This window comes from Peromyscus maniculatus, chromosome 4, assembly GCF_049852395.1.
Source record: "Peromyscus maniculatus bairdii isolate BWxNUB_F1_BW_parent chromosome 4, HU_Pman_BW_mat_3.1, whole genome shotgun sequence".
Taxonomy (NCBI): domain Eukaryota; kingdom Metazoa; phylum Chordata; class Mammalia; order Rodentia; family Cricetidae; genus Peromyscus; species Peromyscus maniculatus.
Genome location: NC_134855.1, coordinates 149529029 through 149552466, shown reverse-complemented (window position 1 = coordinate 149552466; position 23438 = coordinate 149529029). Strand labels below are relative to the sequence as shown.

General features: G+C 47.3%; 1 protein-coding gene and 1 long non-coding RNA gene across 4 annotated transcripts in view; one reads left to right on the top strand and one right to left on the bottom strand.

Moving 5' to 3' along the window:
- The window catches only part of Tshz2 (teashirt zinc finger homeobox 2), a 451637-nt gene extending 444999 nt beyond the window's left edge, over positions 1-6638 (bottom strand). For 2 of the 3 annotated variants that reach the window (XM_042276874.2, XM_042276873.2), the window contains exon 1: positions 5623-6637. In XM_042276874.2, coding sequence (XP_042132808.2) covers positions 5623-5662 — 40 coding nt within the window. In that variant the 5' untranslated portion in view covers positions 5663-6637. Of the gene's footprint in view, positions 1-5622 lie in introns of all 3 variants that reach the window. The other variant, XM_042276875.2, reaches the window with a different exon arrangement.
- Positions 3641-23438, top strand: LOC143273080 (uncharacterized). The gene is made up of 3 exons (XR_013050963.1): positions 3641-3878; positions 13155-13289; positions 13400-23438. It is a non-coding gene; the product is annotated as an uncharacterized LOC143273080 (long non-coding RNA).

Below are 23438 nucleotides of genomic sequence, written 5' to 3'. Positions count from 1 at the left end.
TGAACTCTGATTAAAGACAGCAGAATAAAATGAATCCCATTTTTATCTCAACATTCAGAATTTAAAATAAATCCCACTCAAAGAAATAAAGATACAGCCGTGTTCTCAACCTGAGAAGCAATACATTTATTTGTGTGCCAAGCATCTTTTAATACCACTGTGATAATTTTTTCCCTAAAAGTCATTCAATTTGATTGTAATTAAATACATAATGAAAAAGCACGGCTTTGGGGAAGTGAAGCAAGACACTCTCTGCTAGTTTAATGTATTTCCAACTGACTTTGCATCCAGTGAAAATGACACTCCGTGTATGCCTGGTCTTAATACAGAATTTGGGAGGTGAGTCTTGTTTCTCTAGGGAACCGGGATGGATGCATGTGCTACCTCCATGGCTAGAGTCCTCCCAAATTATCGGCAAGTGCATGGACGGTCCTCACACATGGAGAGGAAGCTGCGCTTTGGATATTTACCTCGTACCAGCTGATTTCAGAGCCATTGCAAACAGGAACAGAGCCCAGGTTGTTTTCTTGGCTGATTTTCCTAAGCTCAGTTGCAGGAGTGGGCAGAGCAGCTTCATCACCAAGGCCTTAAATAATGCCAGCTCAAGTCTCTCTCTAAGACCTGTTCAGCAGAGCTCCATTTTCAAGCCTTAGTAAGAGAAGTAGACCAACCCAGACAAACTTAGGCATTATCCAGTTGGAAAGTGTTCCCCCCAAATACACTCCCCAGTGGGAAGTCAGCAGGGGTGAGATAAGGCCTGTTCCACTCCTGGAGAAAGTGACAACAGTCCAGATACTTGAGGGCCAAATCTAAAGATGCCTAGGTATGCAGTTTCCCCAAAGGCAGCAAGAAGAACTTAGCTGGTTGGGAGCAACAAGGAACACAAATTGGAGGAGGAAGAAGAGTAGAGTATTTCTGAGAAACGTTTTTACCCTCCCCAAAAGTAGCCTCAAGCAACTAACCCCCTCCCCCCCTAAAACAAGCCTCAGTGATTTCACTATGGAAAGTTCCCCAGCGTTCTCTCCTTCCCTTTCTACCCCAGAGTCCTGGCACTTGCAATCTTCTGAGTAGGGTTAATAGATTATGTCCTGATATGGCAGATTAAAAATGAAATCAATAAATGCCTAAAACAAATGCACTTTTGAAATGTCTTATTCAATCTGGGTCTTTAAGGGTGAGCTGAGAGGTAGAAGGAGAGCAGGAGCAGACTGGAGAAAGGACCACATAAAGAATCAATCTCAACCCCAAACACTGCAAGGGCCAAGGCATTTCTAGGCACCTGGCCTCTCTAGTCTGAGATCTGCTTTAAATAACAAGAATAGCTCAGAGTTCCTGTTGCTGAAGCCCTGTGGGCTTGTGTGTGTGTGTGTGTGTGTGTGTGTGTGTGTGTGTGTGTGTGTGTGTGTGTGTGTGTGTGTCCTTGTCTTAAAACCATGCCGTTACCATTCTGGGAAGCATGGAGATATATCTACAGCATGGGACATTTAAGTGTTTGAGATGGGAACTTGCTTTTCTGATGGATGTTTAAGTAAACAGAGAAAATCAGGGTCAGAAACATTCCGGGTTCCTTTTCTCTCCTGTCTCACCCTGCTTGCCAGTAAATGAAAGGCAAACTTCACTTACAGCCACTGGCTCCAGCTCCTATGCGGTAGTTGGAATTTCTCGGACTTCACCCGTCAATTCAGAGACAGGACTATCCGGAAGTAGGAAAAGAGACCTCTGGGCCGTTCCCACTCCCCTGAAGCCCGGTGCTCAGAACTGCCCCTGCTGAATGTGTTTCCCATGTAAATAACCTGTGCCATTAAGGTGCAAATTGCAACTTTTAAGTAATGATTGCTAATAGTCTAATGTTTACTGCTACACAAGGACACCCATGAAAACAAAATCTGCATTATTCATCTCCGCATTCAATAAACAAAATAAATTGAGGGAGTTGCTCTCTGATGCCAGACTCCCCACCAAAAAAAAAAAAAAAAAAAAAAAAAAGGATCATCAGAAGCTACCATTAGCCTGCAAGAAAGAAGCACAGAACGGCTTGGAGTGAACAGAGAGCAGAGGCAGGGAGATATAACTTATGGGCATGTTATATATTCACAGAGACATGATTACACAAGATTCCATACTTCATTGCAACTGGCGGGCATTACTATAAAAATAATAGTATAAAGTGCTGAAATAAAATCTCTACGATGCGTGTATGCGGACCACACGGGCAAGGTTGTTAGAAAAGAAACGCTTGAGAACGAGTCTGCAATTTTAAAAAACAAAACAAAAACCCAAGCACTCTGCATCCCATAAAGTGCAAACACATCAAGACAGTTTCTTCTTTGTGCGGCTGTTCTGCCATCGTCTTTTTTATCTTCCCTAAAAATGAACAAGGAGGAAAGACGTCAAGGCAGATTCCTGAAGATTCAGGTAAAAGCAGATGCATTTTAACGGTGAACTAGACGGATCATTAGGAGGGTGAGCCGAGCACACCCCCCGCATACATACACGATACTAGGTGCTAAAGATGCTTTGCAAACTTTCTCCTGGCCTCAGGTCCCAGCACCGTGGAAGAGCAAAGCTTCAGAAAGTGAGGACCAATAATATTTCTGAGAGAAATCTTCTCTCTTAGCCGTTTACTTAAAGAGAATCACCTTCCTCATATATCCCCCACTACACACACTGAAGTGGGAGGAATCTAAGATATAAAGATGAACACTCTCTATCACTTAGCATACCACCCTGTGGGCTCTATCAAGATACCTGCTTTAGAAGGAAGTTAAGTCACCAATTTCTTGAAATATCACCCTAAACCAAATCATAGAAAGACATTTAACAGCCTGGAAGAGTTATTTGGAGAGAGAGTTCCAGGAGAGCTTCGGCCCTGATTCACTCCCAGGCTTTTTCTATCTTCTATTATTCATTAATCAAACGCGGAATCAAGCTTTCAACATCAGTCCACAAGAGTAATCACTTACAGTTGTGCATTGTATTTAATTTTAAGCAGTGATAAAAGTTAGCATAGCCCGAGCCTGCAAGGCGCTTTCCCCCTTCCCTGCATGGTAACTGGCTGAAGGACCTCAGCTAACTCTGTTTTGCTCATCCTAAAACAGAGTGGGGCATTGGTGAGCTCGATGAGCAGAAGAAACATTGCAGGAAAAACAACCCACCTTATTAATATATGAAAAATAAATACTGTGGAGCAGGGGAACTCACTGTGTATGAAATGAATTACCCCCTCTAAGCTCAAAAAGGATTTCTGCTTCTTCCAGGGAACTTAATGAGAATCATGGGGACAGACTTGCAAAGACACTGAGAATCCAATCGGCCAGAAAACTGAAAGTACAGTCACAAGTTTCTACTACACACACACACACACACACACACACACACACACACACACACAAACTACTACTACTACAACAATAAAAAGAGTAGCTGGCACCAATAGACCCCAGCATAGTGCAAGGATCTAATTTAAATAATGTGACACAGCAGCGTCATCTTCTGCACACCTGGATCGTCATTGATCAGTGGGTAATTATAATTAAAGGAGAGCAATTCTGAGCAAGGCACTTTTTGTAATGAGCTTGTGAAAGGAGACATGTCCAGTCATTCTGGTAATTTAAATTACTGCCTAGTTGTTGATGGCCTTTACCGGAACTACAAGGAAGGGAGGAAAAAAAAAAAAAACAACACAGTAGTTTTCAGGGCAGTATGTTCTGGCTGGACGATAGCCCAGGGCTCTTTCAGGACAACAAACAATAAGGATGTTATCTCTGATAATCCAGCTACACTTGAACTTATGTTTCCAGCATTAGATGCAGCAGGCTGACTCCTCCGAAGTCTCGAAGGCCGTCACACACCCTCACATGACCAGAGAGCAAAGCAATGTAAGTTAAAAAATAAAATTAAATTAAATAAGAGAGCTATTGTTTTCAAAAGAGGTAGCCAGAGTTGAGAAAAGAACACCCCCAGCCTAGGCAAGTTGCAGATGTATATGTTGCTAAGGCTATTTTCATTATTTTGCTCTTATAAAAACAATTGAAAATGCATGAATGGAAGCTTTATAGCAACTCTAAGCAACCTACACATGGCTACGGAAGCGATTCTGCACTCAAGAGGGAAGGAAACAGTGGACATTCTGAAGCATATGTATTGTTCTTTGGGCTGGAAGCAGGCAGTGATGAAGGATTATGAACTTGGTAGCCAGCATGTTCAGACACATACATATCCATTTTCCCCAGATTCCTAATCAGTTCAGACCTCTTCTCATGGTGACTTTGCAAAGTTTACTCAAGTGTCCTGGGAACTTCTCCCCATGTTTGACTCAAGTTGGAACAGAATAAAATGTATTGGTGGGTCGCTTGATCAGTCTTACCCAGGCCGAGCAAAGTAGGAGAGGAAAGTCAGCAAGGGGGGGGGGCAGTAAAACTTAAGCTTTTTGCTAAATCCCTGATCAACTAAAGGACACAAAGAAATAAAAAACGCCCACATTAAAAGCCAACAAGATAATGATTGTGCCTGTCTCTCTCTGAATATAGAGGGCAAAGCTTGCGTCACTGGCACTCCGAGTTACCATGGTGAGTGATTTATTGATATATATCAGAATGAATAGATCAAAGGCAGGGAGATGACAGGTGATCAATCAAATGTCAAATCAAAACTAGCAATCGAGTGGAAAGCTGATTTTTCAGTGGGTGGGTCTGGAAGGAGAAAAATGAACTTTCCTCTTACAATTCCGAGAAACAAAACCCCAGCATACTATTAAGAAAGCAATTAAGCAACCCAAAAGGAAAAAAAAAAAAAAAAACACGTCTGAAGATCTGAAGCAGGGATCTATTAACCTGTTCAGATCTTTAGGGTGAGAGTCCCTGCAAGAAAGAATTCCACGGGACAGTTCCTAGGGTGGCAATCTATAGGAAAAGTTTCCAACGTTCTCTCTCTGGCAAAGAAAATCCAAACCTGTTTAAATTTCTATGGGGTGCCCCCCCCCCCTTTGAAAAAAGGAGAAGGGATGATTAGATTTCTATAAACAGTGTATCCTTTTAGAAAATACATTCAAAGCTTCACTCATTTCCGGGGGTGCCTTTTGCACCTTGGCGACCAAAGCTACACCCTCATGGCTCACAGCCCCAAAGCCAGCCTGCATGCAGCACCCGGCTTGGAGGAGCCTCACACTCGCTAGCCCTGAGCTCCAGTGACTGGAGACTCTTTCCCTGGAGGCCAGAAGCCGCCAGCACTGACCTCTCAGAGGGATGAGAAGTGGGGGCGGGGGTCCTCTCCCTTCCTTGCACCCCAAATCCACAATCCAACTTTGGCTCCAGAGGCAAGAAGCCAGACTGGAAGAAAAAGTTAGGGGTGGGGTAGAGGGGTGGAGGGAGGAAAAGTTGAACCGAGGAAGGTTTGGTGGGACAGCTTTCCTGCCACCACCCAGAGGGAGCCTGGAGAGGGGAGGATTGCGGAGATCTGGATGGGGTGTTGAAGAGGGTACCCGCAAGCTAACCCTCTGGAAAGCGCCAGGGGGTGGCGTCCCCGCCAGCCCCGGGCCAGGAGGGCGGGCTAGCCGCTGTGCGCAGGGCGAGCCGCTGTGCGCCGGGCTCGGGGCCGGGCACCCGGAGCGGAGCCATCTCTTACCTGCAGCCCGCTTGGGTGCCTGCTGTTTCCTCCTTGGCATCTCTCTACTCAGCTCCAGGCTCACTTCTGGCGCCCCAGCCCCGAGCCGCGCGCGGGGGCCGCAGTCTCGCTCGCTCGTCTTTCTGTGGCTCCTAGGACGTCACTCGGCCTCTGTCCCCCTGACGATCCCCTTGCCAGCGCTCCAGCGCGGGGCCAGAGACCCCCTCTCTGGGTGGCAGATAGGCGGTTTGTGCTTGCTGCTTGCAAGTGGAGGTTGGTTCTGCCTTGTTTGTTTGTTTGGGTTTTTTTTTTCCCTCTCTCTCTTTTTGTTTTTGCTTTTGGATTTTTTTTTTCTCTTTTTTTTTGGTTTTGCTTTTTGCTGTTTTTTTTTGGTGACTGGTGAGACACTTGATTTCTTTATTAAACATCCAAGACGGGGTTCAGATGGCAGGGACGAGGGGCGCACACGCGCCACGCGCACACTCGCGCGTAAAGATAAGGGGGGAAAACAATCCTGGGAAGACAGTGGGTTTCTTCTTTTTCTTCTTCTTCCTTCTATTTCCCTCCTCCTCCTCTTCCTCCTCTTCCTCCACCTCCTCCTTCTCCTCCTCCTCCTTCTCCTCCTCTTCCTCCTCCTCTTCCTCTTCTTCCTCCTCCTCCTCGTCCCTGATCTTGATGGCGGATTCGCGCTGGGGAGAGATCACTCACTGTAGGTTTGTCGCTGCTGTCAGATCCCAGTCTGTGAGTGATATGCGAGAGGACAGGAGCGGGTTTGGGAAAGACAGAAAATCTGGAATTCACTCACACACACACACACACACACACACACACACACACACACACACACACGAGCACTCTCGCTTACACACACACACACACACACACACACATACACTCACACACCCCACACACACATACGCGCGGGCACACACACACACATACACACACACACACACACACACTCACACGCGCGCGCTCTCTCTCTCCACACACACACACAGGCACACACACACACACACACAAGACAGGGCAAGGCGATGCCAGCAAACATCGATCCCCGCTGAACAAACTGAACATTAACAAACTCCTCCTCTTCTCCCTGCGACCTGATGACAGGGAGAAATTTACTCCCCAGCCGCAGAGCGCCAGGCAGAGGGAGTCTATTAAAGGGACAGTGTCCTGCCTGGGAGAGGAGCTGAGGGAAGGAGACCCTGACTTCGGGGGCTGCAGCCCAGGAGCCACCCTGCTCCTCGCTGGGGCAATGGGGTGCCCACCCAGTCTAGACGCCCCTCCAGGAAGAAGATGAGAAGGGGGAAAGGGAAGGAGATGAGAGAGGGAAGGAAGGGGTGAGGCTCTGGCAGAGTTAGAAGCAGGCTCTTATTAGAGGAGGGAGAACCTAGGTTTGCTTGGGGACAGACAAGAGGTTGGGACCACATCCAGTCTCAACCTGTCTGTCCCCTGCAAATAACCTACTTTCAATTCTTGAAGTTCATAGCACTGTCCTTCCAACTACTTGGAACTGGTAGGATTTTTTTTTTTTTTTTAACTTCTGCCTCCTGGACAGCTAACCACATAATCTTCACTGTTTCCTTTCAATATTTATTGAGCACCTACAGTGTACCTGTTTTACAGTCACAGCAGCCACAGAGAATGGGTAAATCCGGACTCGGTGGATGTTTATAAAGGGGCAGGAAAATGACATCTTAAACCGCTTGCCCCTTGGTGTCCAGTCACCTCTCAGAGGTCTACCTTTCTGAAAATTTGATGTATGCATTTCTCTATTTTATTTCTCCTGACCGGGCTTGTCGAAGAGGTGGATGCCGTCCGTGCACAGCTTTCTTCGTGGACAATTGCCTGTGACCTCACTAGACTATAAGTTCTTAAGGAGGTGCGGCTTCCTTTGTCTTTTTCTGTTCTCAAGGGTGGCGAAGCGCAAAACATATTACCACCCCCACCACCACCCCGCCACCCCCGCCACCCAATAGTTGTTCATTGAACGAAAAGGAAGTCTGTCGTGGTGAAGGCATAATTTCAGAGTGGCCTGGCCTGATTAAAACTGAGTGTGGCGCTGGGGCTGAAAGAGTGCCCACAGTCCATGATAGATGAAATTCCATCACTGGGTACCACTACAGAGCAGGCACTGTAGTGTTGCAGACCCCCTGGCCAATAGGATGACCCTGACCCCTATCCTGAAGAGCTCTCCTTCCAATGAGATAGAAAGTCAGTGACGAGTAAGAAGGCCACGAAAGGAGGTAGAGCTAGGGTCACAATGAACCCGGTCCTGGGCACTGAACTTAGGGCTTCATACAAGCCAGGCAAGCAGAGCTGGGTCTCCAGCTCTCTTTCCATTCCTTTGTTTTGAGACAGGGTTCTCCCTTGGTTACTTAGGCTGTCCTTGAACTCATTCTGAGGTAGGTCTTTGAACTTGGGATCTTCTTGTTTTAGCCTTCTGGATAGCTGGAGTGATAGGCCTGTGCCACCAGGGCTGGCTTGAGTCTGGAGTTTGAAAACGAAGGATAGTTACCAAGTGTGGCTGCAGGGAAAAGTCAAAGACAGGTTCTAACCTTGGACAAGGAGGAAGTAGGGTGAAAAGGGGACTCGATATAGCTGTGGTAAATAACACCGGAAGTTCCTACTTCCTAGTAACCCTTCCCAAAGGCCCTCATGAGGATGCGCTCACCTTGGTACCCCACAAGCAGGTTTTACAGCCCTCTCTGTTGGGCCACACACTGCCTTGCTGGAGATGAGCGTGGTCCAGCGCAGTGTGGGATGTTTGCTTGGCAACATCTCAACCTCCGGGTGCCAAGGCCTCCCCTCTGCTCTGATGACAAACCTTTTCACAGACGTTGCCCAGTCTCCTCTGGGGCCAAAATGTCCCCTGCTTAGAGACTACCCCCTTGGACTTCCTAGATGGGAAGTGGGCCTGGTTCTGGAGTCGACACATTGAACAGACTCTGGCCCTTCGCGCAAAGCCTCTGGCTCACTCCAGCCTGAGAACCGCCCACTCTCTTTTCCTCAGGAGTCAGACAAAGCGAATATCGCTGACTTGAAGACCAAAGTATGCTTTAATAGGGATACAACTGAGCAGAGAGAAGCAGCAGACATGTTGCTCTTCCGGCCACTGTAATGGAATCTCATCTGGCTCCTTGCTCTACCCCGCTATGTATCCACTGGCAATGAGGCCTAACCAATGAGACCTCGAATGTCTCCATATGTTCCTCTAGCCACCCTGACTCTTCCTCATGGGCAATTACTAACTACAACTAGTTCAGGCCAGTCTTTTGCAGCAGTTCTTTGAGACCACAGGAAACGTAGCTCACCCGGTCCTACCCATCAGCACTGTGATGTTATTGTCACTGCGTGTAAAGTGCCAGTTAGTCATTTTCAACAGCCCCACAGAAGTCTCCACCTTACACACATAGTACAAGATATAACATCACCTGGCTTAAACCACCCAGATAGTATCCACCACTCACCACCTGACCCCACCCAGCCTAGCTCTTGGCAACCGAGGCAGAAAATCCTACATTATCATAGTTGACAATGTTCGCCAAGAGTCATCAACTGTGGTTACCCAGAATACACTTAGGAAGTCCTGAACTTGTGAATTCACTGTGGTGTGCACAGTACTATAGTCTGGGGACTAGGAGGCACAGACTTGGGTGGAGGAAGCTTAAGAGTTCACTATGAATTTGCCATCTTCTCTGGACTAGTATTATGTTCAAGGCATCATTTGACAAATTTCTGTAGTATGCATTAGGGGTGCAAGGCATTGCCCTAAAAATAGAGGATACCAGGATGTTGTCCTAGTTAGCTTCAGCTGTCAACTTGACAAGAATTTAGTGTTACCTGGGAACCTCAACTGAAGAGTTGCCCAGATCAGACTGGCTGGCGGCTGCATCTGTGAGGCATTTTCTTAACTGCTAATTGATGTAGGAGGGGCCCAGTCCACCGTGGGCAGTGCTATACCTAGGCACATGGGCTTAAGCTGCATAAGAAAGGCAGCTGAACAAGCCAGTAAGCAGCGACTATGGCCTCTGCTTCGGTTGGTGTTTCAGTCTCCTTCTATGGCTTCTCTCGACGATGGACAGTAAGCTGCAAGTTGTTTTTGGTCATAGTGCTTATCACAACAGAGAAGCAAGCTGGAAAGGTGTACATGTAAGGATGCACCACCAAAAACCTATTGCAATAACATCTGAAATACCAGGGGACAACAGGAAAGGGAACTCAGTGTGTGTGTGTGTGTGTGTGTGTGTGTGTGTGTCCCTTGGAACAGATAAGTCCAGGACCCTGGGCCACAGCCATCCTCCTGGATCTTTTCCTGACTTCTCAGATACCTCTACCCTCTTCCAGCCTTCAGAGGTTTGTGTTATCAATGGAGATTCTTTGTAGTTCCACTCACTATATCTCTCTTCTGGCTGTTTCCAGCATATCTCTGGGCCTCGCTTCTGGAATGTTCTTTCATTGAGTTGTATTCCCCCCCCAACTGCTACTAATACCGAGTGCTGTGCTTAGTCATCAACAATGAAGATGCTGTCTGTGGCAGTGAGGGGCAGACTGCAATAGCACTCAGATGCCCTGAGTAGTGCGGACATGGCAGAGCTTAAAAGGGAATACATTTCTACACCACACCAGAAGAAACGGATTCCTCCTTTAATCCTCTTTCTTCTTGAGAAGGTCTCCATTTAACACCTTGTTTCTCTTAGGCCTGACACCTGGTACCATCGATTCTTTCATTTTTGTTTCCTGTGTCTATGTCTGATCTGTATGTGAGTGTGCGCATGTTCACATGTATATGTGTGCATGTAACAACAGGGGTCCTCCATGAGGGCTGTCTACCTTATTCATTCAGGCAGAGTCTCTCAGTGCAGCACAGAGCTTGCCGACATAGGCCAGGCTAGCTGGTCGGCTTTCTCTGGGGATGCCCTGCCTCTGCCCTCTGAGAACAAGAATTACAGGTGGGCTGCCATAGCCACCAGGCATTCACCTGTGCTCTCGCTGATTAAACTCCTGCCTTTACACTTCCTGACAAGTACTTTACCCACAGAACCATGTCCCCACCCAACCAACTTCCATTCTTAACCCCCATGCTGCTGAATTCGGGCTGGAAAGCTTAGGGAATGACAGACAGTGAGTTTAGCTGAACTTTCACAGAGTGGCTTGATTTACTCAAATGGAGGATCGCCTTCTATGCCAGTGAAAGACACTGTGTTGTATTTATAGTAGTTATCTGAAAACACATGCTTAGCTAGGTTTCAAAACTTCATATATGTAAGGAACAAGAAATAGTACCTGTGGTTCAGATGGAGGCACACACAGCAAAATACGAAAAAGATGTTTGTTACGGTTTGAGTACAAAATGCTCCCCACACTCCATGTGCCTCACCCTGGTCCCCAGGGGGCGGGGCTGTTCTGAAAAACAGGAAACTTTGGGGATCTAACTAGCTGGCATAGAAGAGTGCTAGGACCTGGTCTCACTTCTAGCCCCAGACACACTCTCTGTGTCCTCATCCAACAAGGTGTGAGCAACTTGTCCACCATCCCTCTGCCAGGGACAGAAGTCACTCCAGCCGTGAATGCTACCACACCTTCTCCATCATGATGAACACAATTCCCTTAAGTCAGGAGTCCAGGCAAATCCTTCCTTCCTGTAGTTCTCACAAGGGCAGGAAAAAACACAAGTGTTGTAGAAATTTCCAGAATGAGGAAATTACTAATACACACCCCAGCACCTGGGAAACATCTCTCAAGAACCAATGTCTTTCACTGATGCTGGGTTTAAGTCTGAGGAATTCAGCTTCCTGGGATCCAATGCTCAGATCAGTAAGGACATGAGCGGATGGGCATGACTCAACCTCTGCCCCCACAAGAGCTGTTCTCACCCCTGGTGAATATCAGAATTACCTGGGCATTTTTATCCTCCTCCTCCTCCTCCTCCTCCTCCTCCTCCTCCTCCTTCTCCTCCTCCTCCTCCTCCTCCTCCTCATCATCATCATCATCATCATTTGAAGATACAGAAGCCCAGGTCACACCCCAGACTTAATATATTAGATCTAGAGATGCCAGAAAATCAGAAAAATTTAAAAGTTCCCAGGTAATTCCAATCTGCTGCCAAGGCATGTGCGCCTTTCCCATTCAAAAGCCGAGCTTTGTAAAGAGATGAGTCATGTATGAGAAGTTTTCCAGTACAAAGGAGGGAGCATCTGATCCAGGGTGGGTTGCAAGGTCTTCCAGGTAGACTCCAGGAAGCCTGAAAGGCCCTGTCAGCCCTGTCACGGTGAGGGGATGCTTCTGATACCTTTCTCCCCGTGACTCTCACTTCGGAGCTCCAAGGCAATGCAGTAGATGTAAGCATTTGCTGAGCACCTACCTCACCCTGGGCCTCGCCCTGTCTGGGCATGGGGGGCGTGGCTTGGGAGACACTGTGGTCACCAAGCCTGCAGCGCAGGCTTCTGCCCTCGCTCCTCCCTCCAGCAGAATTCTTCTTTCCAATATGCTGTGCCTCTCTCCTCTAACCCAGAAACATCACTGCTTTCGGACCTCACCCTCTTCCTCCCCCACCTCATGTCCTCTTCATGTACTTCACTGTTTATCATCCTCCGCTCTGATGGGCTTGAATCACCTGTAATCTCTAACTACAGTCCCGTGTCAGGGAAAGGGAGGGAAAAGTGGTAGCATGTCTAAATAGTAGCTAAGCACGTTGGCGAGGAAAGTTCCTCCACACACTTCAGGCGAGTTGGCATGGTCGGAATCAGCTACAGTCCGTGGCTGCCTGGCTGCCTGGCTGCCTCTTCTGTGGCAGATGTCACTCCATCACCAACCATCCCACGTTCCTGTAAATGTCATCTCTTCCAGAAAGCCTTCCTAGATGCATATCCTAGGAGTCAAGCTTGTCTCACGTGTACGTATTCAGCAGAGGAGACTGACTTTTGCTTGGACATCAAGATCATGGCTAGGAAGTGGGCATAAAAGGCTCCTGGCTGGCTGGGGATGGGGTGGGGTGGCATTTCTAACTAGTGTCCTGGTTATCACAATGTTTACTCTCAGGAAATTAACTCTTTTTATCCTTTGCTTTATGCATTTCTGTGTATGAATATAATGCTTCAAGCGTAAAGAAGCAATATTCTCCAACTTTGCTGCATACTATAATCAACTTAGTAACTAAAGAAGAAACAAAACACCAATGTCCAGAGCTTACCCCAAAGCCATCCATCTGCCTCTGGGGCTGGAATCCAGCCACCCAGCAGTATTTTTTTTTAAGCTCCCTGGTACTCCCAATAGTGGCGAAGTCTGGGGGTCAGCACACCTTCTGGTTCCGCCCCTGAGGCTATAATGCATTGCCTTTTCCTTGTATCCTTCGGCTCACCAAGACCCCTCATGCCCCAGTATCTTGTGAAAGTGTTCAGGTGGAAATCTTTCCCTCCCTCCTATGATACCTGGTGTGGATTCATGCCATCCTGGACAGTCAGAGGAAGAAGACACGGGGCCAGAGACAGGAAGCAAACCCGAGTGCGATGGGTTAGAGAATAAGGCCGGATCATGTCTCATACCAGGGTTCGGGGGACAGAAAGAGTCTCTGGAGAGGCAGCCACTACACTGAAGACAGAGGAAGCCCACCTGGAACAGGGGCCTGAAGTAGGAAGAGACTCTGGCCTTCAGAGAAGAAAGGGTGCCCCGTCAGTGCTGAGGTACAGAGAGCCAGTCAGGGAGAGGGGAGCAGAAAGGCTGTGGGGAGGAGGGTAAAGTCTATCACAGAGCGGCTCTGTCAGAAAGCTGACTTCTGTTTTCATTCTTCTAGACACTCACAGATACTAACGTACATCCTGAAAATACCTACTCCACCAGAAATCGTTTGCTCAAATGACAGTCACAGGGCTGATGGCACTGACCTGCAACACAAATCCAAAGCCAGTCCGAGCTACAGAGTGAGTTCAAGGCCAGCCCGGGTCACTGAGTGCGACTTTGTCTCAAACAAAAAACAAACAACCCCGAGGGACTGAGAATACAGTGGGAACATACCTGCCTCGAATGTGGGCCCTGGAATCAATTCTCAGTGTCCCCCAACGTGAAAAGCGAAAGTAAACAAGAAGAGGGAGAGTCGATAGTAAAGTCTGTAGCTCCGCAGACTTGCTTCTAAGAAGAAAACCCCTGAAGTTCTCAGGTTCTTTTTGTTTTAAACTATTGTTTAAGTGTCAGATGTTCTGCAACCAAAATTAAGCATTACACATGTCTTAAACAGGATGATTGCTGAGTGGGCAGGCTGGGCACACGGAACTGTGACATTTTGTGTCGCATTTCTACCATGGAATTGGTTGCTTAGAGCAGGTGACAGCGTTTTGTTGCTGAACCTGAGGAATCCAGAGCAAGGCTCTGCCTCACTCACCCATTGCTGGAGTTCATTAGCCGCAGAGAGACACTAAGTGACTGTAAGGATCAGTGCAGCCTGGCAGCCATGTGACTGGCAGCCTTTATAAGTCCCAGGCCCCAGTGTAGGGTACGCCACGTCAAGTGTGTTTTAAGCTCCACTCCCAGGACTCATTAGAACCATGTGCCCAACGGTGCCCCTCAACGTCTCGAAGCAAATAGAGAATGATATAATTCTCTCTGAGAACACCTTTCTGTCTTATCCACAGCATGTCTTATCTATTATGATTAGGGCATTAAGCATCCCATTGTCCTTAACATTTCATGAGATTCTACCCCATTGCTTGCTGGGATTATGTCAAAGTATCTGCTCTTGAATGCCGCGTTCACCCAACAATACAGCTTGTCTTTTTTCCACAGGCACTTTTGGGCCACCCAAAAGAGGCTATGCAACCCAGCTTAAAGTGAGTGAGCAGTTGGAAGGCTGCCCTAGACCCTCTTTCTATAAGGCTTGAACCTTGGTCTTCATCTGGTTACCCCAAAAGAAAGATCTGGGGACTTAGAACTAAAGATTTCCTTGCAAAGAGTACATGCGAGAGATGTTGATAGAAAGCCACCTCCAGGGAAGGAGCCAGAAAATAAGGAAAGCAGGGAAGTAATGCATGGCAGACAGGTCAGGATCCTGGAGGAGAGCTGGAGGAACTGAGACCCTGGACAGACCACAGCTTTCAAATAGTCCTTCCTCAAGGACGAGAGAGCTGGGGTGTCTGTCAACCCTGTTGGTCAGCTATGATCTAGCCCTGCTCCTGGCTCACCTTGTAGGTTCAAGGGCCATGGATGCTGGCCTGTAGTAGTTCTACTGATACTGAAGGAATGTCTTCACCTGGAGGAATCTCCCAGCCTGTGACCCTCCAGGGGGCGATGACAGGATGGCGTCCAGTTACTCCAGCGTCCCACTTGCCAGCCTTAGGCCAGACACGTGGTGGGCCTTCAGTAAACATCTGTGACATGTGCGTGCCCGGCTCATACTCCAGCTATACGTTTGCAGGCTACAGTGGTGTCAGGGCTGTCCTTTATAAGAAAGCACTAAGCCCTGCTTCTAAGCCATTTTATTCTTGTATTTTGTTGGCTCTTTTTCTGCCCCACACTTGCTCACCTGGGGACAGAGGCCCCTTCCCTCTTCGCTGTAGCTGTATCCATATGACTGTGGAGCAGAACTCTATAATACTGCAACTCCAGCTTTTGAAGAAAATAAGGCATGCACTTTGACACTTACGTGGAAGTCCTTAAGCACGAGGTGGGTTGCCACCACACATCCCAGGACACAGGGTCACTGGGAGACTGGATTTAAACATACTTAGCTACTTATATTTAGGCATTGTTATTTAATTTGGAGGGAGAGGCTGATCAGCATTCTCATGTCTGAAATATGATAATTATATCATTGGATTCTTGGGGGCTTACGGAGGATCCTGGGAGCAAATGCACACTATTTACCACCCTGCCTGTTGGATGGGAAGCAACCGGTTTACTAAGCATTTTGATTGACTTAGAGGCACCTGTTGATTTTAGATCGAAACCCAGGGCTTTATGCATGCTAGGCAAGCCCTTTACCACAGAACCCTATCTCTGCCAATAAGTCCTTACTGACTGTCCATTGTTCATAGAGTGTCTGCCCTATCTACATGAGGTCTGTTCTGCATCCTACGGAGGGATACACCCACTTTAGCTACATTTCTGATCTGCAAAGTGAGATCCCAGAAGGTAGGAGGGTGGTGAAGAATGGCCACAGGTGATACAGCACCTGTCCACGCCACTGCAGGAGGACCGCCCTGTGGTCTCCACTCGTCTCTTCATCCATAAAGCATCCTCATTGTCCAGTCCTGTTCATCAGCCCAGGTTCCTGCTGAGGACACAACAGGTAACAGGAACCTACCTGGCCTTTGAGGAGCTTGACAACCAGGGCCAGGACAGACTGGTGACATGAATGATCTCATAACCATGGTGACATTTATGAAGCGCATGGCGACAAGTACTATTTTCATCACCTTAGCATAAAAATACACCCAGCTTTATAGAGAATGTGATCAAGTTCAGTGCTTCTGTGCTCTCCATTTTATATCTGAGGAAACTGAGTCACAGAAAGTTGGGTTGACATCACCAAGCTAACGGAGATAACACATGATGAAGCCTGAGTTCCCAGGGCTGGGGATGTATCTCAGTTGGTAGAATGCTTGTTTACCATGCGCAAGGCCCTGATTTTGATCCCTAGCCCTATATAAATCAGGCATTGAGACACAGGCTTGGAATTCCAGCACTCAGAGGTGGAAGCAGGAAGATCAGGGCTATCTTGGGCTACATATGGAGTTCAAGGCTAGCCTAGTTTACCTGAGATCTTGTCTTTAAAAAAAAAAAAGAAAAACCAGAAGCAGTGTGGATTCAAACCCTCATGGTGTATGGACTCTTGACCTCATGTGTGACAAGCTAATGGTATTCTATGGCCCTCACAGACTTCTGTCCCCAAAGTCACTGCTTTTCTGTTTGTGGTCTCCAGCCCCAGAGCTTCGTCTCCCCCGGGGCTTTCAATACACTCCTGGAATCACCTCCAGAGCTCTTGTTTGGTTTTGTGGACCTGGCTTGGGGTCAAGGAATGTGGATTTGGTGATAATGAAGCTCAGACAAGGAGGCTGCACATGGGAGTCCTGTGGTGAGGACACAGAAGGTATGCTAGAGGGGATCTGGAACTTTGTACTACCATTATGTCATGGGCAGCACTGATGATTTCTTTTGGGCCAAGACCATGAGTGCTGTTTAGTACACTACAGGACACAGACAAGGCCCCTGCCAAGGGACCTACCTGCTCACAAGCCAGGAGGGTGAGGTGAGGATCCAGTGTGGAGTTCCAGCCTGCAGAGCAGGATGTACCTAAGAGCCATCCAGGTCTGCTTTGGAATGCAACTGGGGAGCTAGACCTGGTAGTTCTGGTATTGAGAAGAAGCTATTCAGGAAGCTGAGGCAAGGGGATTAGAGATTCAAGGCCCGCTTGGGCTACAGATTAATCTCTAGGCCAGCCTGGGCAACTTGGTGAGATTCTGTCTCAAAATAAAATATGAAAAATAGCTGGGGTTATAATTCAGTAGTAGTCACTTGCCGAACGTGTGGGACACTGGCTTCAATCCTCGGTTCAGCGTTAACACAATAACATATAAAATGACTTCAATTAAGCAGGACTGGAGCCTGTCGGAATGGATGCACCTCTAACAAGCTCTGATAGTGGATGCCGGCAGAACTGGGGACCCCACATTGCCTAACAAAAGCAAGGGCTCAACCCCATGTAAGTGGAGGTTCTGGATTAAGTCCACACAGCGGACTGAGAAACTAAGAGAAAAACCAGAGCGTTACCAACAGTGGTTCAGAACTAAGGATCTGAGTCCAGACAATCCTCTCTCAACTCCCTCTGGTGCCTGCCTCTCCCTAACAGCCTCATTGGAGCAGAGCTGGTAGAGGGTATGTGTGTGGGGGGAGGGTGGGGGCGTGTGTCTGAATCCTCCATCATCTTAGCAGCAGTCAGGGGCCTGTTGAAAATGAGGAAGGGCCGAGCCTAGGGGGGACTGGCCTGCCTCAGTCCTTAAACATCAGGCCGGCCTATTGTTGCCTGTCATCGTGGCTTCCTCCCAAGAGCTGCTCCTCGATGCTGGCCGGCTTTACATCGGCATGATGTGCAGGTCTGCAAACTCTAAATGAGAGAGTAGCTGCTTTGAAAATGGTTGCTCTCTTGGGAAAGGGCGACGGGAGAAAATGGGCTCTGTGCGCTCGGCCCTCCAGAGATGGCACCCAGCCCCTGTGATAAATGACAGCATTAACAAGGTTTGGTTGAGAGGGGACCTACAGATTTACGACTTCCTGTGTCGGCCAGCAGATGTCATTATGGCTGACAGAACAGGAGCCCTTTCAAGAGCTAGCTGGGGTGGAGCTAAGGAGAGGAAAAAAATAAAAAAGGCAGAAGCCTGACTTACTGTTTGCTCAGGGGTGCTACTGTCATTTGGGGGTCATGGAACTTGCACAGGAAATCAGAAATCTTGCAATGTCTCTGAACTCATGTTGGTAAGGTTTAGGCACAAACTCTCAACTAAAAGACAGCACAATTGGTTTTTCTCAAATAAGAAACCCTTTAGAGTTCTGCTGCTAGTCTGCTTGTGTGCGCACACATTCTCTGAGATAAAAATGAGCTCTCTGTGCTAGACAAACAGACACTTCGCTCTGAAACTTCGCTTGGGCGAGCCTTTAAATATATCCACTTTACAAATCCAGCAGATTCTTTGTGAACAAACTTAAATATGCTTTTAATTTGACCCATTTTAAACAATGGTCTTACAGGATGACACTGGTACTTTATGTGCCAAAATTTTTGTCTGCGCTGAGTTGAAAGACGGCACAAATTTGGCATCCGTCATAGGCCACCGAGCCCAGGTCCGGGAGTATCAGGTGGTAATGCATTGCTTGAGAGCGACTGCACATCCTGTTTCCACATCTCTCCTTTTTCATCTGTGCCCAAGAGTCACCTTTCGGAGCTGAAGACTCTGCTTGCAGCTACTTCTCTTGGCCAATCGACCCTTGAATGCTTGACACCCTTTAGGCTCAGGTGATCTGTGACCCAAGGCACAGCCCAGAAGAAATGTCCATGACTCTAGGCACTGGGCTGTCATGTCCTGCCCTCCACAACTCAGCCCTTGTCCTACCTACACACTTAAAGGGGATTGGTAGGAATTAGAAGTGATCGAAGACTTTTGGGAAGCCAGCAAGAGGGTCCCTTTTGCTACTGGTTTCTCAAAACCCAAAAATCATTTCAAGCCAATACTGGATCTAGAAACTTCTTCCAGAATTGAGTTACCATGTTGATATGTATGTTATAGTAAATATCTGATTTCACTAAGACTTTTGTTTTAAATATTTTTTTTATGTTGCTGCTGGGATTAAGTCCAAGGTCTCATGTACACTGGACAAACATTTTCCAGCTGCCTCCATGCCTAGGCCTTCAGTGAGACATTCAAAGTAGAACTGAAGGATGCTCCTGACCATCTCACGGCATCTTTCTCAGACCATGTGAGTGGCAGTGTAGTGGTGTGCTTACTGATCTGGCTGTAGGTGTTCGTTCACTCTGTGGGCCTGCTTCTCCCTTCCCTGTCTGTGCTGTTTCTGGGGAGTTGCATGAGCTCCCCAGTGGACGCGTGGTGCGCATTACTCTCTTTGCGTGATGCGTATTTTGTTTTTATCTCTATGTCAAGTACAATGTGTGTGAAGTGACTAGTTGAGAGTCCAGCACAGGAAAGAGTTCTTTAACTTGCTACATTTGGAATGACTACCTTTAAATATCTTCTGGATCAACTCACAGATAAATATTCTAACTCAGAAACAGATTCACAGTTCACTTAGCAAAGAAACCCAACAACAATAATAGTAATAACTGAGTCTGTCATGTATTGACCACATGTGCAGTGCTAGCTACTACAAAATGGATGACATGCAAAATTTTATTAAGTTTTTTTTTTTTCTAATTTACGGAGGATTGAACCCAGAGCCCCTGTACATGTTAGGCAAGTGCTCTACTATGGAGATCCTGCCTCCTCCCACATCCCTATTGTTAATTTTATTTTGATACAGGTCTCCTTACGTTGTCTAGGCTGCTCTTGAACTTATCCCAGGAAGGCCTAAAATTTTGAGCTCCTCTTGCCTCAGTCTCTGGAGCAGCTGGGATCATGGGCCTGTTCCATGTTGCATTCTTCTTTGACTATACCATGATCCTCATTGCAAAGTGTTCTGAGTCCCATTTGCTACAGAGAGCTTGTTAGAGCGTCTCAGTTTCAGCGTTGCACAGAACCACCCAGGCATCCTGTTGAAATACACTGACTCCCTTCCCTATCTCTGACTAGAGTTCTGGGCTGAGACCCCAAGATTTCCAGATCAACAAGTTCCCAATTACTGCTGCTGATCTCGGGCTTTGTTTGAGAGCATTAATTTCAGTCATTTATTTAAGAGGAGAAGGCGTCAGGGGGCATTTTCCAAAGTAAATTTTTGGATGTATTTAGGGGCCGAGGTGATGGCTCTCTGGACGAAGTGCCTACCTTTCAAGCATGATAGCTTGAGTTCAGAGAAATGATGTGAAGGGCAGAACATGGTAGCATGTGTCTGCAATCCCACGACCAGGGAAGCAGGTATGGAAGGATTCCTGAGGCTCACTGGCCAGCGTGTTTCACCAAATTTGTGAGCTCCAGGTTCAGGGAGTCATCCTGTTTCAAAAACTAATTGAGATGGAGAGATCTACCTCTGGCCTACACACATAAGCACACACAGTTAACCCATGTGTACTCGTGCCCATGTGTGTGCACACACACCAGAAGTTTGAATATATTTAAATATACATGCTCTAAACAAATGCCTGTGTTTCTTCAAATGTTCTAATGGGTGTAGCATGAATCTTAAAAGTTCTGATGAATAAAATCAAACCTGAGCCAGGTATTGGGGTGAACACTGAAAGGTCAGAGAGACAGAACAAACCACAGCTACCTCACCTTGTGAATTCCTCAGGTGATCCTGTTTCCTCAGATTGGAAGCCTCTGAGTCCTCATCCTGAACTGCTGCTCAAAGCCTAAAAGCTTAACCAGCTAAAAGCTTCTAGTTTCTGGTCCTCATGCCTTATATGTCTTTCTTCTTTCTACCACCACTCCCTGGGATTAAACGCTCGCTTTCTGGAATTAAAGGTGTGAGTCACCATGCTTGGCTATATCCTTGAACACATGGATTTCTGCCTCTGGAATGCTAGGATTAAAGGCGTGTGCTACCACAGCCTATCCTAAGTATCTAGTGGCTTTTCTGTTCTCTGACCCCAGATAAGTTTATTAGGGTACGCAATATTTGGGGGACACAATACCACCACAAATGGGAAGCTTTTGCATGAAAAGTTGGTTGTTGCATTCACAACACACGGCATTAGGGCAACTCCTTCTCTGTGTCAGAAGTCCTGTTACATGAAGCTCCATGGGAGCAAACAGGTTGTGAGTTCCTTTTAGGGGGTGATTTCAGGGACGTTTTTGGAAGAGGCATAAGGTTTTTAAGTATAGATGTATACTATGGCCACTGTTGAAGGTCAAAAGTCCTAGTGTGGTGTGGAAGGGAAATTGGAGCCTCCCTCAGCTGGAGGACACATGGGTTCCCAGGTGGAGTACAATGGAGCAAGCCACACCTGGAAGCCACCTGCACTGCGAGGTATGAGGTTTTCTTGGTCCCCAACCAGGGAAGACTCTCAGCACATGAGTCCACCTGGACACCAGAGAGTTCTTGAGGTTTCAGTTGAATGCTGCCCACGAAAGTCACTGGCAACTCATCCAGGCTGAGGATCACTGGTGTAAGCTACTGTTTGGATTGGAACTGGGATGTGATCCTGCCCACCTTGCAGGGTGTGGAGAGAGGAACTCTCAGACGTACTTGGGGAGAGATGAGGCAAAGGGCTCAGGGATCAAGCCAGGATAGAGTCCACACTTCCTTGGTGGGAAGAGTAATCCAGCAAAGGCTGGACTATTTTCCTAATTCAGGTAGAAATGAAACAAGCTCGATTCTAACTATCCATGCAACCTGCATTCAGGAAATGTAAACACCAAAAGACTTGGGGAGAAACAGTAGAACTAAGGAAACCAGGTGAACTGTGGTCAGAGGCAGAGGTGGCCGGAGGTGGGGAGTCTCCATCACCAGGATGTAGGACAGGTGGTGGAACACAGGCTGGATTTGTCTGAGAGTTCAACACTACCTCTGCAGAGAGAACCAGCTCATCTCTGAGGATCCTAACAACCTAGATGCCCGTCAGCTGAAGAATGGATGAAGAAAATGTGGTACATATACACAGTGGAGTACTACTCAGCAGAGAAAAACAATGACAGCATGAAATTTGCAGGCAAATGGATGGAACTAGAAAACATCATCCTGAGTGAGGTAACCCAGACCCAGAAAGACAGTCATGGTATGTACTCACTCATAGGTGGATTCTAGATATAAAATAAAGGACAATCAGACTGCCGCCCACAGATCTCTTCTCTGTAGCTGTGTTTATTTTCTATCCACCCACTTTCTCACCCATTCAGCACGGCTCTTAACTGAGCACGTATTATGAACCAGGTGCCATCATAGGTGCTGAGCACCACAGCCAGGCTCCACCCTCTGCCCTCAGAGAGCACCCTCTTTAAGGAGTGTGGCAATATGCAAAATAAAGCCAATGTGAAATGTGTCAGAGAGAAAAATGAAAACAGGAAGTAGGTTTGGGTTTCCAGGTGGCATGATTGAGAAATGGTTCCTCTCAATTCTCAGACAGAAAATGTAAGTAGCAGGTAAAATCTCTGGCTCAAAGGAAAGAAAACAGAGTTAAATTGGTTCAAGGAACAAAGGAAATACTTTGGCTGCCTATCACTTCTGAGTGTGGGGGTTAGTAACTTTGATGGACAGTTTTTTTTTTTCTCCCAGCTTTTACTGCATTTGGCCTTTTCGGACACAGCTCAGAGTTTCACGGGGGTCCTGTGATCTTCTTTCCCAACTGTCAGCTTGATGAAATCTATAATTACTTGAGAGAAGACCCACTGGGCATGCCTGTGAGCAATGATCTTGGTTAGGTTCATTGAGATGGGAAGGCCCACTCACTATAGGTGGCATCATTCCCTAGGCTAGGGCCCTGGACTGTGTCAAAAGCAGGCAGTAAGCTGAGCACAGGATTCATCTCCCTCTGCTTCCCGGTAGCAAACGTGACCAGATCCTTCATGCTCCTGTCGTCATAGCTTCCCACCATGATGGAGTGGTCCACCCTGGAACTGAGCCAACTGTTCTCTTTTGAGTGACTTTTGTCTAGGCATCACATCCCAGGGACAGAGAAGCAGCACAGGCACATACATACCTCGACTCTCTGATCTTCCCAGTTCTGGAGAAGCAGAGCCTCCTCCAGCCTAGAAGAGAGGCCATCAGCACTGTGACCACAGCAATTGGCTCAGGAGCCCACGAGGATCCAGTGCGGTGGAATCTCAAAAACCCCATTTGAGAGCTCTCACTTACAGAACATGGACAGGGAAAGCTGTTGGCACAAGATTCCTCATAATGAAAGAAGGACATCCTTAGGATGAAGTAGAAAAGAAGGAGGAAGAGAAAAAAAAATAAAAAGAAAAGACTTATATAGTCTCAGTGACGTCATTGATACACGGACAAACACACTCTGGTGTCAGTCTGTCCAGGCCTGCTCTTTCAATTAAATGGATCAAAACTAATTTCAACTGTGGCTTTGAACCCTTGAGGTGGGTTGCCTGATTTTAAATAGAAAGGCAGGCTATATACACCAGGCATAGTTGCTCTGAGATCTTGCTCATCTAGGGCTCCTTGGTCCTTTCTAGAAGGCTGTGCCCTCAGCCTGGCTCTCCCCCGTGACAACCGTTACCTTGTCTGTA